Source organism: Cupressus sempervirens, chromosome 9, assembly GCF_028749045.1.
Source record: "Cupressus sempervirens isolate cs-2001-9-10 chromosome 9, ASM2874904v1, whole genome shotgun sequence".
Lineage (NCBI taxonomy): Eukaryota > Viridiplantae > Streptophyta > Pinopsida > Cupressales > Cupressaceae > Cupressus > Cupressus sempervirens.
In genome coordinates, this window is record NC_143126.1 from 158,715,383 (window position 1) to 158,733,148 (window position 17,766).

Here is a 17,766-nt window from a genome sequence, read left to right on the forward strand (position 1 = left end):
CAATCTCATTCTGTTGTGGTGTCCTTAGTGCAAATAAGTGTCTCTTAATTCCATGCTCAACACAAAAGTTAGTGAATTCATCAGACATAAACTCACAACCTCTATTAGATATCAAACATTTTAGTTGTTTACCACTTTCTTTTTCAAATCTAGCCTAATACCACTTGAACATTTGAAAAGCATCATATTTCAATTTCAGAAACATAACCGTCATCATCCGAATATAATCATCAACAAACCATATGAAATATCTATCTCCATATTAGCTCTCAACTTTCATAGGACCACACAAATCAATACGTACCAACTCCAGAATGTCATTAGATGAATGTGTCTTACTTGAAAAACTACACTTAGTCATCTTACGAAGTTGACATTGCTTACACAACATTATCAGGTTTATGCAAGTTCACTAAGCCTCTCACTTTCTTCTTTCAATTCACTTTAACCGTACCCTCAAAATTTACATATATAGTCTCTTATGCCACAACCAAATATCTTCAATTCTAGCAAATAAGCATGTACTTATAGTAGAATCTAGGTAAATAAGATTACCTTTTTTTTTCTCTCGAGTACTAATCAAGTTTCCATCATCATAGATCTTCACCTTTCTATTCTGAAATTCCAATTTGTGAGCTGTATTATTCACTAGTGCAACAGTCAACAAATTGTACTTTATTACTTGGACCCAATAAACATCATCACATCTGATTTTATCATTTAGCATTAATTATTCACTACTTTTCATAGGACATGTAACATCATTTCCAAGTTTAACAGTTCCTCCATCATATTCCTCTAGCTTATCAAACTTAGTAATATCACCAGTCATGTGATGTGAACATCTACTATCAATAATCCATGTATCATTTTTTGTCGAGTTTTTCCTGTAGGATGTAAATGTACTAACACTATTTGTAATATCTATGTGTTCCAAATTACATTCTCAAGGCATATGCATATGATATTTAAGAGGCATGTCTCCATAGAGACATGTCTCTTCAACTCTCACTAGTTATCGATAACATATGTTTACTTTGATTAAGAATGTGATGATAACTCTTATATATATATTCAATAAGTTTTATCCAAAAGAAGCTACAAAACATTAAGACTCCCTCTTAGCTATAGAGGATAAACACATGTATTACACCATTGGTAATATTAGGTATGGAAAAAATATATGTTTGTTCCGTTGATATCTATCATTTTGATATCACAGTTGATATTACGAGTATTGGCCTCCCAGAATATCAATGATATTTAACAAGTACTGAAAAGGTTTTGATATCACATCTAATATCAAGAGTATTGGCCTCCCAGAATATCAACATCTGATACTCAACAAGTACTCAAAAAGTTTTGATATCACATCTGATATCAAGAGTATTGGCCTCCCAGAATATCAAAGATATTCACCAAGTACTCTTTGAGTAATGGCCTCCCAGAATGTTGAGATGCAAGACATTCACCATATACTCAATTTGATCTCATAATACAAGTTATTGTAAGATCGTCACCTTACAATAACTTCTGCAAATACAAGTGACATCATTTGGAAGTCGTCACTTCCACATGATATACAAAGGGGGTAGGCCCATTAAAATGACATAGTCAAGAGGCATATTCGTGAATCGTTGTCCTCTTGTCTACTACAATTTATTGATCGTGAAGAATCATCACAACATGATTTACTCCCTCTTAATCAATATGACTGAGATTGCCGAAGGTTGACAGAATCACATTCTCTATCTTCTCCCTCTCTTTCAAGGTTGCCTCTAAAATTTCAGGCTCCCTCTAAACATCAATCTTGAGAGCTCTTTTACCTTTGAAGAAGTTTTAGACTCCCTTTGAATATGATATTAATTCTCCTTTTCCTACAAGAACATTCTTGGAAAAGATCAAGGCACATAATTCTTATAACAATAAAAATACTTTTAATAATTAATCTCAAAAATTATAAGAATGTTAAAAAATTATTGTTGACTGAACCTTCATATTTGAAAAATACTTTCTTAGAAAATATTATATTCACTTCATAAAATATGAATAATTTCTCTAATAAATATTTATACATCTACAATAATATATTCACAATATTATATACAAATGTATAATATTAAACATAGAAATGAATATTCATAAAAATGAACAAGAAATATTTAAATACATAGTATACCTTCCACGAACCTTTATTCACGAGGCTTGATGCTTGATGTCGTGTCACCCTAATTTTCCAACTTGACATGCTCCATTCTACAATTTCATGTTTCAATCAAATTAATTTTGTGGTATGCGCATGTCACACTCCTTTTATAATCCTTTTAAATATCAACCCAGGAAAATAAGAAAAGAATATAAAAGGGAAACCACCATAGGGATTTGACCCAAGTACGATAACTATGGTAGGACCATCACACACACTGTCAGACACTATACACATGCATAAATACCACAAATGAGAGGGAGAAACACTTCAGGTTTGTCATCTTATGTTCCATGGGAGAACAGATGGTTCTAATGGCTACTAAAGAGATTCTTATGACAAATGTTGATGATCTTTTAGAGCATTTAATTTGTTGATTTCCGCACTTTATGCAAAGTTAAAAGAAACCTAATATATGTCTGGCCATCAGGAATGCATTCACACCATTTTGCAAGGTTTTCTATCAAGTCAATGCAATCTCTTTTATTCTCCATTAACTCAAGAATCATTTGTTTGATCTAGCCATTACGTAAATGTATGTCTGCAAAATATACACAATAAAAAATTCTTCTTAATGTTGTTTATATCACAGCTTTCATAAATTATAATTTTCTTCCATGCTTCAGGTTTTTCCACCAAAAATGATGATTGTGTGCTCCATCCTTTGTCATTGTCTTGATAATTAGTCCTTTAGACACAAAGATTCAACTACAATGATTGAGGAATGCTCCTGCAGAAGAATGGGCAAAAATGTGCACTTGAGGCACCCACTAAGTTACCAAAAAATCTCCTTTGTTGCATGCATGAGTCTTCTAAGTCCAATGCCAAGACACCAAGCTCTTGTCTGGAGAGAATACATTCATTATCAAAGTATACCACCACCATCGAACAAAGCTTCTACACAACCAACTAGGTTAAGAAATGATTATTTGCTAGTGGCATATATATTTGGATGGTTCTTTCTGGAACTTCTAATTCTGTGCACGAATTAATGATGACTACCAACCCCCACTAGTCTTAAAACAACATGCTCCACTACTCAGCCAGATCCCAGAGGCGTTCATCCTGCTCTGATACCATGTTGAGTTTTTCCTACAGGATGTAAATGTACTAACATTGTTTGTAATATCTGTGTGTTCCAAATTACATTCTCAAGGCATATGTATATGATATTTAAGAGGCATGTCTCCATAGAGACATGTTTCTTCAACTCTCTCTAGTTATCGATAACATATGTTTACTTTGATTAAGAATGTGATAATAACTTATATATATATATATATATATTCAATAAGTTTTATCCAAAAGAAGCTACAAAACATTAAGATTTTTAATAACTTGAGAAATAAGAATTTTTCCTTCCTCATACCTTTCCTCATATGGATCTTCTTTAACAACATATACCACTTACTCACCTTCATTCTCATCATCAAAATCTGAGTCGGTGTGCTCCTCCTCAACAATAAAACAATACTTCTTTCCTTCGTCCCTGTAGTCCTTGTAATCCTCGTTCTCTGTGCATTTTTTCTCATTGTCATTCTTGTCACTCCTATTCTTGTTAGGACATCTAGCAGCAATATGAGCAACTTCACTGCATTTAAAATATATCACAAGCAATTTATCTTTGAATCCTCCTTTACCTCTTAATAGCCTCCTTGCTACTAGTTCTTCAATCTCATCCATCTCTTTCTCATCTAAATCTGAATCACTCTCATCCTTGCTACTCTTCTCTTTCTGAATTTCCAATGGTTAGTGATGTCTTAAAAGAATTCTCTATCTTAGGTGCACTATCATCAAAATTACTTAACTCAAATGTAGTCAATCTACCAACCAAACCATCAAGAGTAAGATCGTTATAGGTATAGCTCTAAATTCCTGAATAGTAGATACTCTTATAGCATAAATAGATAATAATGTTCTAAGGACTTTACTTACAACTTCTTCATTACTAATGAATCCTCCAGTAGCTTTGATGCTACTCACAATTTCTTTGATTCGGCTAACTTATTGAACAATGTTTTCTCCTCCTTTTATCCTCGTAGACTTTCTGCTTTGGATCTCAATACATTTTGATATCCACCATGCACAAGTATCAACTTATTGCATATCTCTTTAGAAGTAGCATAGTTCTTGACATCATCAAACTCAACATCATTTAGTGCAGAAGCAATCTCAATCGTTAGACTATTTTTCTCTTTCTTCTGGTTCATCTCCTCAATTGTCATAGGAGGGTTTGGAGGGGTGTATAGGTTGTCTAGAAAATATAATGCATTGTCTCCAATCCTTGATAGATGCAACCTCATCTTACTTTTCCATGAAGAGAAGTTCTCCTTGTTCAGCTTCGGTACCTCTCTCTTATACATCTTCAGATCCTTAGCTTAAGTCCCTTCAAACTTTTCCTTGAAGAACTCAACTCTAATACCAATTGTTAGATAACTATGGGAGAGGGGGGGGGGGGGCGGGGGGGGCGGGGTGAATCAATTAGAACCAATTATCCTACAGGCTTTAAAAGAACTTTTCACGAACTCAAACACTTTAATCTTTCAGATCATAAGCTTGCTAACTAGATCTAACATCAAAATATAAACTCATAAACTTTGCATTAAGATGTAATCTTAATATATTGAGTATTAGAGTTATCTTCCAGCTAATACCGAGTTGCAACAATATACGATAAACATGAAATAAATTTGCAACATAATAAGAATCCAGACTATTTGACACAAGTACTTAACATGGAAACCCTACAAAGGGAAAAACCACCTAGGAACCGACAACCCAAAATTTTTACTCTTTTGAAGTGATCTTTGTAAAGAGCCAACCTTGTTAAAGATTACATACACATTGTTAATGTGACCTTGTTAGAGGATTTTCACAAAAGATCATCTAGAGCTTGTTCACTCCTTGAAACCTCTAAAGAGTGGCCTTCTCTAAAGGACTTACAAAACACTCAACAAAATGCCACCATATAGGATTTCGAAAGACTATTAGGTTCACTCAGTTAAGAAATTTTCTACTACAATGATTAGAGAGTAATAGTGAAATGATCTATTAGGTTTTAGCACTACCTTGCTTGTTTAGATCTTGGTGTCGCTCAATCTCTTTCCTATTTCAACTTCTCATCCCTTTTTGGCTGATTCACACACTCCACACATCAACTTAGCACTTCCTTTGCTTGATCTTCACAATGTAGTTCTCCTCGATTCTCCTTCTATTTATCATTTCTTCAACTTCTTCAGCAACATTAACAATAATACAATCAGCAATAATAAACATTGTATTCAACATTTAAATAGAATTCTTTTTTCGTTCCTCTAAAATCTTCCAGGTTTTGTCGCTTAATCACAATTATCAGATCTTCATCAAGTTCATATTCATTGAATCTATATGCTCAAGAAAAATACTTCCACCTTAAACTCTATGCTTCATTTCCAATTGTTAAATCTCCTTCATCAGATCTTCTTTGAATTTCTCCAATCATTGATCTTATAACTAACTTCATCCTTATCTTCGAAACTTCTTGAACAATGTTTATTTTCATCAAATGTCATCCTCAAATTAAATCGTTCCTTAAATTGTTCTTCCTTTTCATGTATGCTTATCATTATATCCTGCTTGGTCAACACTAGACTCAGTTTACACTAAAATTGCTTAGATGACACTACACTTTCTTTACTTCTTCATCAAGTTCTCATTGACAGTTATAATAGCTCAATTAATATTGTGATTCTTCATTCACTAATCAAACTACCTTGCTTATACATAATCTCAACACTTGATCAAATCATGTAAAAAAATCAAACCAACATTATACTATCAGAGTCTAACTCTTTCTAACAATCCATATCTTTGATATTGTTGATGTCAGTTTTGTACCACTACATAACATATAGCAATTGAAAACTTGATATGGAATATCAAACACTCAATCCCTCTCTTGAAAAGTAAATACTCATGAAGACATGGGAAAAATTCCAATGTTCCTTACACTTGTGGATACTAACTCAGTTATATTAATGTGATTTGTTGGTTAATCATGTAGGCGGCCTTACATTGTTTATTCAAAGATTGTCAAACTCTCGTTGTGATGATGATGATGATGTCTGGCTTTGTAAAGTATATAAGCACCAAATAATGTTGATGGTGATGATGATGGAGGTTATGTCTGCCAATGATGCTTCTACTTTTCTAACTTTCTTCTCGATTGAATTCCAACTACTATACTACGTGCTGCCTTACTCTTACTCCTATGAATGGAAAGATTAGAAAATGGATAGGGATCAAATTTGATGAAAGCTTACCAGTGGCTCTACCTCCATGATTCAAGGGAAAAAGATTAGATTACCACGCAAGGCTTCCTAACCAGCCACTAGGATGCTAGTGGCCTAGTTTGTAGATCCCTATCAAACATCCACTAATATCACCATGCAACTATCCATTTACTCTTACTCTTTAACAACTTTCTTGAAATAATATCTACTTTAACAACTTCAATGAAATTTAACTCTAACTATTGGAAGTAGAAACCATGCAATAACACCAAGTGTTCTTAATCACCATGCAAGCCACAACAATGATCAAGAGGAGCAATTTTGGTATTATCTTAAGCAACAATTTTCTTCGACCCTTTACAAATGGAGAGAAAATGGCCTTATAATAAGGGCCAAAATTACAACCAATGGTAGAGATTAAGAGGCAAAATTGACGATCCAAATCAAATCCCAAAAAATCCTAATTAAGGTTGTCATCCCATCAGCAAATGAGAAGATGCCACCTCATCAATGGACCAATGAAAAAAAGGAAAAGTGGCAACCAATGAGAAGGCACCAAAATGGTAGCCAATAAGAATCAGACACCTATCCTACCCAAATGAAAGGAGAAGTTTCCACTTGGGCTTACATCAAATGATCTTCTAATATAATTCTACCCTTTTCTTTCATCTTCTTAGCTAAAGCAATGAATTTGGCTAGCTCGTCATTAACTTCCTTCATGAGAGGGAAAGGCGTGTGCTTCATCTTGAGCTCAGCTGAATTCATCATGTTGCTTGCTGCTTGCAATGTCTTCTCATGATCCTTCTCATATTCTCTCATATATCCAATAAAGGCATTGAGGGAGGCGAGGGTGCCCAAATGCTTCTTCTTGATAGCAACCTTCCCCAACTCATCCAATCTCAATCCAAATTTTTTCTCATTGATGTTCTCTTTGATATCTTCAAAATCAAGTGCAGCCCCAACATCGCTCATCGTGGTTGAAATAGAAGTGTCAATGAGTAGGCTGTGTTGTGCATCTCATTTTGTATCTCTTGAAGTATCCTCAATCTAATGGTCAAGGCAACAAACCAAGACTCCACCATACTCATTCCTCCTTCATTTACCAACTTCGCCCTTTACAAATATCTCTCCAGTAGCTCGATAAATGCCTATAGCCTAGGAATTGCTAAGTCTTTGACTGGAAGGAAATCCTTTCACTCCCCTTCAAATGTTCTGAATTTGTCTCTAATAGCCACCAATGATCAAGAAATTTTGCCCATCTTGAATCATAGTATGGATCCAATCCTTGACTTCGTGCAACTGAGCCGATATCTCTTATTTATTGCTCCCACTGTCTTGCGGAAGGGCTTCTTGATGCAATTGTTGGATAGGCTAGCAATCTCTCCAATACTTGTTTTCGGCCTCCAACTTAACTATCATCTCATTTGCCTTCCTTAACCTTTCTCTAATTGAAACCATGCCTTCCTGGATCTCCTTACGTTCCATGTCATTCATGATTCTTCCCAAGTTATGCTCTACTATCTCATACTCCTGAGCTACAATCTCGTTCATTGCCTTGCTAACCTTTGGTATAGCAATCTGAATTTTTTGGTGACCATCATCATCGTTCTTGATTACCTTTGCCACCGTTTTTGCAATTTGTTTCTATTTTTTGCTATCTTCCTTTTCCACTAACCCTTGAATATCTTCAGTTGTTTGGATAGTCACCACCTTGCCTCTTGGCATAAGCATTTTCCTTAACCATAACAGTGCAGTGCATCTTCCCAAATCTAGATTCGGTCCGACTAGCAAAGCATCACCAACAACCTTGGGCACCTGGCTTATTTCCTCAATATCAATTGGCATATCCTCTTCTTCACTATTAACTATCACATCATCTCCATGTTGGTTCTTCGAGAGTGAAGAGTACTCGATACTGTTATTGTAACCACTTGATTCCAAATCAGAATTCAACTGTACCGTGGCCCCTTGTCCACTTGTATTATCCTCTTGGCCTCTAGCCTCAATTATGCTCTCCCTTGATGGTGTTGCATTCTATCTCTTTGCTAGAGGTTCATGATGTTCTTTACTTTTCTCAACCTCCAAATTTCTTTTCTTGCTCTTAACTACTCTTTGTTGCTGGCTACTGCCTTCACCTTTCTGTCCGACCGACTCCACTGGACATTCCTCCAGTTTCATCTTCTCATTAGTAAGGCATACCTTCCAACTCTGTAATTGCCTTAACTTCTCACTATACCACGACTCAGTGTGTAGATCAACTATCTTTGTAACTACCTCTAAGGAAGGATCCTGATGATCATCCCAATTCACTGGACCCAATTCTGTTCCATCCACTGTATCATAATCTTCTCTTAGCACATTTTCATCCTCTTCCAGTTGATCGAGAATATCAAGGCCTCTCCATTTGATTTCCCTCATCATGCCCACTGACAATCTTGAGAAAGCTAGCTTCCTCACATGAAAGTCATCTTGTGTATTGGCCCAAAAATCTTCTATAGTAGTAATATGTTTGAATGCATTCTCGTGAGATGCCTTGATGAGACCAGTAGGATCGAATCCTTGTCTTGTTGTATACCATCCTAGATGATACCATTCTAATTCTTTCTCCACAATTGCAAAGGTGACGGGATTGGGGCGTATCATTGCCTATTCCAAATGAGAAGGTAATCATTGTCTTATCTTTAAGTTTCATCATTTTGTCATAATGCTCAAGTTACCTAACCAACTCCATCAAAACTATCTTGTCGAGTGGGTACCTTGGAAGTCTCTTGGGACAAACTGTACTTCCTAATATTGTAATATATGTAAATTGTGAAAACTGGATAAACCAACTCCCATACTTCTTAACTTTTACTTCCGCTTCCATTGAGAGCCTTCTAGCAAGTGTTCCTTGTAATATCCTTACCATCTTCATGGAAAAGGTGTCATAAAACATCTTATAATCTCGGGTATTGTGCAAATGAAGTTGTGGATAGCACTCATGCACCAAACATTTCCCCAGTCCATTGCCAATCACTCCTAAGGCCTTAAGTCCAGGATTTTCATATAGTCTCGCAATCAGATAGAAAAGATAAGATCCCATATAGAATTATTTTTGATTTTGCATTGTCCTAAGTTGCAACTCTAAATTTTCACTTATAATTCTAGCCCAGTCAAATTTTCTCTTTCCATTTTTAATTTCATCAATAAAATAGTACATCAAGTTCTCAAATTGCATACCTTGAGCCACACCCATGATCCAACTGAGAAGCACAATTAGATTGCTATACTCTGATTTGAAATTTGACCAGGTGAGCTTTCACAACTTGGTAACTCCCTTCTTGCCTTCGTGTAACCAATTCTTCTTTAGATGAATGAAGTAGGCCTCCTGGTTACCCTAAAATAGCTTGGCCGCCTGATCCATCATTACCACTGTCATGCCTTTATACTGGAGAATATTGAATACTTCTTCGACCACTTGTTCGCTGATGTTAGCCAACACTCTCTTCACTTCATCAAAAATGGACTCGGTAACAATATCAAACCAGGATGCACACTCCATTATCAATTCCGAACAAGGCAAGGTAGGAGGGAAAGCCGCTGAATGTACAATTCCACTCTTCCAGATCTTCTTTGCCATGGGAGATTGTCCTTCCTTCAATTTGTCCTTCAACGGTACCATGTTCACCACGCCGATATTGGTATCACTTATTCGCCTCACTTTCGAGAAGAAGGTGGTCTTAGGCATCATGTCTTCCTTGTTTTTTTTGGTATTTGTTCCCTTTGGGTTCTTGTTTGTATTAACATCTACCATCCTAAACACCTATTTCTGCCCCTTCCTTCTAAATGATATGGACTACACTTATCAATCTCCGACCTTTTTCTATCAATAGAATCTAGCTTATTTCTGCCTCTCCAAGTCCTATCTCTACACTTATCAATCTCCAAACTTCTTTCCTAGAGTTTCTGCCTCTTCGTTACCTTAGGATGGACTACACGTATATCTCCCAACTTCAATCCTAGGGTGGTCTAGCTTATTCCTGCCTCTCCAAGTGTTCTATCATGAAATCTACACTTATATCTCCCAACTTCAGCCTATCAATGGAATGATGAAGTGGTGGATGATGAGTGCAAGAAAAAAATAAGGGAAACGAACCAAGCAAGAACAAGGAATATAATCCACCTTTAAAACCAATTTCCACCTCTAAAAATGAATAGAATTTCACCTTAAATCTGCCTTTACCAATAATCGGGTCCTCTTCAAGTTCGGATCAGATCTTAGAAATTTCAATTCTCCTTGCAAATAATGATGCCCTAGCAAAAATCAGAATTTCGACACCCTTGAAATTGCCTACACTTGCCAAAAATCAGACCTTAAATCACATTGTCCTTTCACCAACTAAAATTGCCAAATTCTAGAAGAGAAATCAGACTTCAAAAAAAATTGCCCAAGCTAGATCCTAGGGCAGAAATTCACCCAAGCAAGAAGGGGAAAAAGATGCTAAGAAATGGAAAATCTGCCCCAAAAATCACCCAAGTTGAAATTCGCTTCTCTTAGAAGAAAATTGCACATCCAAGGAGGACAAAGGAATGACGAAATAAGAGGGGAGGAAGCCCCTCTTATACCACACTTTTGCCTCTCCAAGTGGGCCGACCTGCCTAGAGGGAAAACAAAATTAAATTAGTCCCTTAATTAATGGCCCAAATTTAAATGTAACATTAAAATTACTTATCCCATAGTAAAATTGGCCCATTTAGTTGCTAGTTTTGATTAGAAATTGCAAAATAGAAACAATGTAAGTTTAGGAGATGTTAAAATTTTCATTTATTAATATTTTGGCAATTAAAATATCATTAAAATCGAATCTAGCAAGCCAAAATTGATTTTCAATTCTAAATTACCGGCGTCCTTTAACATTTCTCTAATCCTCTAGGCAAAATTTCAACCAAATTAATGAGATTTTGCAATTTAATTCAATTTCAAATTTTGCTATACGATTACAAATTTTTTTAACAAAATAAATCCTTTTACTAGTAGAGAAAAAACTTCAAACTCCAATTTCAATTTCACTATCAAAAATTTCCTTTTTCACCAAAAAATTCAATATTTTCCAAAACGACTAATTCTTAAAACTTCATTTTGAAAATGCTCAAGCTTATACAATTATTTCAAATTTTCAAAAATCCATTCAAGTCCAAAAATTTGCAAATTTATCCTATTGGATATTGTTCTAACCATCGAAAAAAAGTTTTTTTTGAATTCTGTTTGACCTAAGGATAAAATTACATGTTCTGGAAAATCAAGGTTCGCACCGGGTGAAAAAACAAACCTAATCCCCTCCTAGCCCAAAAGCGTCCAAGGCATAAAATTATCAATCCGAAGCCTCTAGAAAACTTCCAAATTTTGCTAAGGCAACCGAACAATTCCAAAAAAAATCCGCGAAAATTGCCAAGGCTTGCCAGAAAAAGGGGGTCCCCAAAGTTTTGGGGCAATGGTGTGAAAACCTCACAACAAATATGCTATAGAGTTCAAACGTTATGGGCACTTAGGACAACCAACAACCACATTCTAGAAGCTACATAATCAAATATATCAATCAGCAGTATTGTATGCAACAAGCAGTGCTACAGATGTGAGGGAGAAAATAATAAAAACGAAGTAGTTACCATTGTTGACTTGGCATAGCAAGGAGAAGAGGAAACATGAAGATGCAATTTTAGAACCACCTTAGAGGATTGGGAATCTAAAGCAATAAAGATTGGAAACAATAATATGAAATTCACTAATCAGAACCTACCATCTAAATAACATCATATGGCAATACTGAATGGGAGGATCTCATTGACAATTGTATCATATTAATTTATGGAATGGAGGACAAACCAAGAGACACAAAGTAAACAACGAGAGGAAAGAAATAAATTTTAACAATTATGTCAACATACAGTATGCACCATAGTATCATATATAATACGGATCACTTTATCAGAATGATAGATTAGCAATAATTTAACAAGCATAGTTGGTCCATGGAATTATAATATTACCCATCAAATATAGTTTAGTGGCCTTTGTCACATCCAAGAAGAGTATCACAGCAATCAAAGAGGAGAAGAATAGTTGTGGGAAAACAATAAAGAGGAGCAATACCCCAAAACAATGATTGGCTATATCTCAAAAAATTGTGAGAAGACATTGATGTGGAACATCAATTATAATTGAGAAGCATGAATCCCAAGTTATATAAGGACTATAGTAGGTTGGCTCATATATAATGAACAATTAAGTCCCAACTACGGAATTTATCTATCAGTTAGATCCTTTCATATACATTCTAGACTATAGTGTAATCAATACACTATTACATTGTTGACAAGATAAGCAATAAGGACACCTATCATGAATAGCAATAAAAGTTGGTGCATATATATTTGTCCATAGACAAAGCATATATTTCAAATACTTAAATCAGGGGAACTTCACAACAAATAAGCATGTCTCTTAGTCCCAACATGGGCATTATAGTGGTGACATCAATCATAAACAAATTAAGAACAATTATTATCAAAGAGGTGAAAATAGTCTGAAAATCAAATTACAATGATTTATTAAACTTCCATTATGAAATCTGAAGAGATGACTTATAAAGGAGCCACTAGTATATACAAGACATCAGGAAGGCCTTGGTCTATGATATACTTGGAATTCCTTCAAGTATTAATTGAGAATACAATTGTAAATGATTGAGGGTTCAAACTTGATAGAACATTAGCTACTACTTGCATCTACATGAGGGAACAAGTCTAGGATGGTAATCTTTCATGCTTCACCAGTATTCCACATCAATTGAGAACAGAAGTGCAGCTTCAAACTGAAGAGGAAGAATTGCAGCAGGAGTTTTGCATGACATAGGTACAAATATATTGACCTGCAGAGGAACTTGCCACATGATATCCTTACTCATACGAGGGTCCATAAGAGATACATCAAGCTTGTCCTCAAACTATGTGAGATCTGTCCTCAAGATTTTAAAGCAAGGTAACACATTTAACAATGGGTAGAAATACCAAGTGGTACTTCAAACAAGGAGTACTTGGTCGCTTGGACAAAGAAGTACTAGGAGGGATGTTAATGAGCATATTGAGGGATAATTCCTTGCAAAGAGGAAAAAGGAGAACATAAAGTTGTTCAACGATATAAGAGTGGTAATAATGAACAATGTTGCATCCCCATTTGAACCATCCCTAGAGGGGAAATGTCTCTCAAACAATCTGAGATAAGAGCAAGGACAAGTATTCACATTGTTTGGCAAATGCTTATATGGAGGTATTTTTTGGTTTGACTCATATGAGATAAGTACTTATCCTTGAGTATTGCATTTATCTACTCAAAGTATTCTCTCTCTTAATTGTATTGATATACATACTATGAGAGTTATTCGCCTTGATCATTTCCTTTATGTCTAAGAATGTTCTTGTAGGAGAAGGAGGTTGGAACTTTACACATGCTACCAAATATTGTGCAAGCTCAATCTTATGACAGTAGCTCCAAAGAAGCTATGATCTAGAATTCATTAGTCATTTAATGATCATACTAGATAGAGTGAGAATCCTGAAATGAATATCCTTGATGATTGAGAGGGAGCAGATAGAAAACATGCTTTAGTCAAACTTTTTGATGACCTTGATCATATTGATTCAGATGGAGTATACCATGTCAAGATGGATTCTCCAATGATCATGTATGTAGGTTGGAAGGCCTTATACTATTAGGAGACTTGTTGAACTACGGAAACATGACACAACCTGCTGCCAAGAGATTAGAAAGATGATATCAAATTTAAAGGGAGTCTAACACTTCATCAAAGACAACATTGTATGAGGAGGTCAGAAGGTTGATATCAGTTTCAAAGGGAGTCAAACATTACCTCAGAGGCAACCTTGGACCAAAAAAAGTCTACAGATTGAGAGGGAAGTTCGAGGTGAAATTATTTGTGTTACATTCTTCTCTGTGAGAAAGAAGTTTGAGGTGAAAACCCTTGTTCCACCTCTATGAGAAGCTACGGTGGATCCACCCTCTAACTTGGTTCTTGGTGGATATCATGAGAGTTACTATCTTGCATATGTGGATTATGTCATGAAAGGTGACATTATTTCATTGATATATTTGTAAGGTCGCTATTGTAGGATGACAATCTTAACAATAGCTTGACCGATTATCATGATTCACTACATTAAGTTGTTGTCTCGAAGTGTTGGATATCATGATAATGAACGTATCATGATAGACTACACTAAGTAGTTGTCCCAGAGTGCCAGAGATCATGACACTTGTCATGATGGAGATCGTGGCATTTTGATTACTTTAGTTGTTGTCTCTTAGTGTTGGAGATCATAACTCACATCTTTCTAACATATTCTCTTGGTAGGCATCACATATTTGATGCCAGTGCACATACCAAAAGAATATAAGTATGATGACATCATATGTTTGATATTTCTTGTTGAATCATACTTCAGATGATATTGAAAGATAACATCTAAGTTGATGGATATATGTTGATATCTTTAAATATGTCATTCCAAGACTATCATATTGAAATGACATATCTCTATATGCTCTCATGTGTTTTATAACAATCCTCCGTAGCTAAGGAGGAGTGTTAATGTTGTAGCTTCAATCAAATTGAATTGACCTTGAGATACTTCTTCTATGGTTATTGGTCAATCATAAATTAGGCAAACCTTCTTATATATATATATATATATATATATATATATATATATATATATATATATATATATGATTATTTATATTATTGTTAATATATTGTCTAATGATGATTAACTTAAAATTTACCATATAGAGACATGTCCCCTCTTCTCATAGTTATATGACATTCAAATCTGCATTTGGTATACACGGAAATAAATGGCAGTGTTATTACATTTGTAGAAAACAATCCTATAAAAATCTACAATCAACACCTATGAAGAGTTTTCTAGGCAATTGAACAATATATTTAACTTGCAGAGCTCTGTGGAGGCCTATGTTGTTAATTTTCAAAAGAGTGGTAGTAATGATACCTGATATATCAAAAAGGATTTTGGTCTTTATTTTCATTAAACAGGTTGAAAGAACCACTTAGAAGCCAAGTTGAGGCTCTTGAACCCAGTTTATTGCAGGCTACCATAAAAAGATCCATAGACTTTAACCCTAGAAACCACTTCCCCCTGTCGATTTTCCAAGGGTCAACTTTTAGTAAGGTTGTTACAGTAGCAACAATAGCAGGTTCTGTACCAGTAACAGAAGGTATGGCAGCCAGGAATGCCATATAAATATTTTCCACAGAAGCCAAGGGAAAGCCCCTCTCAACCCAATAAGATCTAAGGATCTGGGCACACATTTACAAATCAGCACTCAGGAGATATGGGCAGCAAAGAATTGCAGAGGAAAAAAATCTTCTCCAGCTCTAAAGAACATTGGAATCTGAAATTAATATTCTTGGGAAGAGGACAAGTTCAATTGGTTGAGATATATTTAGATGATGAAGGAAACCCTGATTTACATAAAGAAACACAGAGTTGAGGAAGATGGAGTTTCACCAATATGAATAAGGAATTGAAGGTATAAAGTACTACCTGAAGAGGGAACGCATCCATCCATTACTACTTCTTTGTCAAGAATATTAAAGTGCCATTCCTCTTTAGTTGAAGGAATGATTGGAGGACAACATTTACTGGCACTCATTGATGGGGAAGCAACCTATAACTTCAATGATCAAAGTGTGAACACATTTCAAGTTGAAAGTTAGAAGGTTTTGCAAGGCTTGAAGTGGTATCAAATTTCAATAGACGGGTACTTATTGTCCAACAAGTAGTCAATCTGATAGTTACATGCAGAGTTGAATAGGCATACTATAACCCATGAGTTTTATGTCATTCCACTTGGGGGTAATCACAAGGTTCTTGTGTCCAATGGCGTGCAATCAAAATGAATTCAAATGAGTTTGTTTTATTATTTCAAATGTTTTAGTTGGCACTTCTAGGGTAAGAGATTCAATTTAAGGTCTCACAGTGAGCAACAGATGTGAGAAATTAATAATAAATAAATAACCTGTCAAAAAGCTGGAATTTATGCTGTAGGTCAGTTTTGGTTCTATTAGATTTTCCCTGGGCTAATCCAGGAAGAACCAACACCTTGCACCTGCTCCCAAACACAATCCACACGAGACCTGAATAGGACCACAGATCCAATTCAAACCAGACTCAGATCTGGCAACAAATCCCATGGATCCGGCAGCATAGATGTATCTGCGTATGTGTATGTGTGTGTTTAATTTTTGAAGGAAACATTTTTGAAATGGAGACTTTCGAGGAGGAAAAAAGCCATGAGGAGAGTAATTATAGCTTACGCATAAGATAAGGGATGCCTTATCAATATTTGTTGCAGCATAAGTGTAACCTTTGGCAGTTGCCCTCAAGAAATGCTTAACCATGTCTGGATAAGATCTGAAAATTAAACCAGGCGTGACCAATTATATTTTCAAAAAAACACAGTATTCAAGTACTTTTTAGTCTTTTCTAAAGATTTTACTTACTTGACAGTATCAGGGTGAGCAAACAACACTGGGGAAAAACCGTAAGGAATCCTGCAACAAATAGACACCATTTGCATTCCAATGCAGAAGTTAAAGAAAACTCCCCTAAAATTTTCAAATCACAAGATTCTAGAAATGCATCTATCTCATCGTTCAATTGAACATTTTACGATTTCTCCTTTGGAAGACAGCAAAAGAATGGATAGAAAAAAAGCCTAATCTAAATAAAACAACTGCAGTCCTCTTTCATACAAAAGAAATGGGGAGATATCTACCCATAATCTGTTAGTCTGAATTCATTAAGTTCAATATGCTTGCGTTTAGCTTCAACCCCTTCCCAAGATGAAAATATCCATGTTGCATCAGCCTTTCCAGTTACTAGAACATTCCATATTCCCAATTTATCAGGAGTGATCTCTGTAAACAGACCTTTCCCTCCATCAGCCTGAATTAGATGCTGCACAATGCGCCCTTCAAAGCGTGCGGCATAAGATGCATACTTTTTACCATCTAAATCTCGAGGTCGTGAAATATCAGATCCTTTCAAAGTAGCTGAAACCCAAACACATAGCATGTATGTTATTGGCAAATGTTTTTCTGATTTTCCAAAATCTTTCATTCAATAGAAAAGAAACAATGTGATAATGCATTTCAACTTCAAGTGTTGAGAGAGAGAAATTATTGTACATTGCACTGTATAAAAAGATTG

At 35.3% G+C, this 17,766-nt stretch overlaps 1 protein-coding gene across 1 annotated transcript in view; it reads right to left on the reverse strand.

Moving 5' to 3' along the window:
- The window catches only part of LOC149537999 (uncharacterized), a 79,826-nt gene that overhangs the window by 12,482 nt on the left and 49,578 nt on the right, over positions 1-17,766 (reverse strand). Inside the window, exons 3-5 of the mRNA XM_089799391.1 lie at positions 17,333-17,609; positions 17,058-17,108; positions 16,872-16,968 (exon numbers count right to left, since the gene is read on the reverse strand). Of these exons, the coding sequence (XP_089655517.1) occupies positions 16,872-16,968; positions 17,058-17,108; positions 17,333-17,609 (425 nt within the window). The remainder of the gene's footprint in view (positions 1-16,871; positions 16,969-17,057; positions 17,109-17,332; positions 17,610-17,766) is intronic.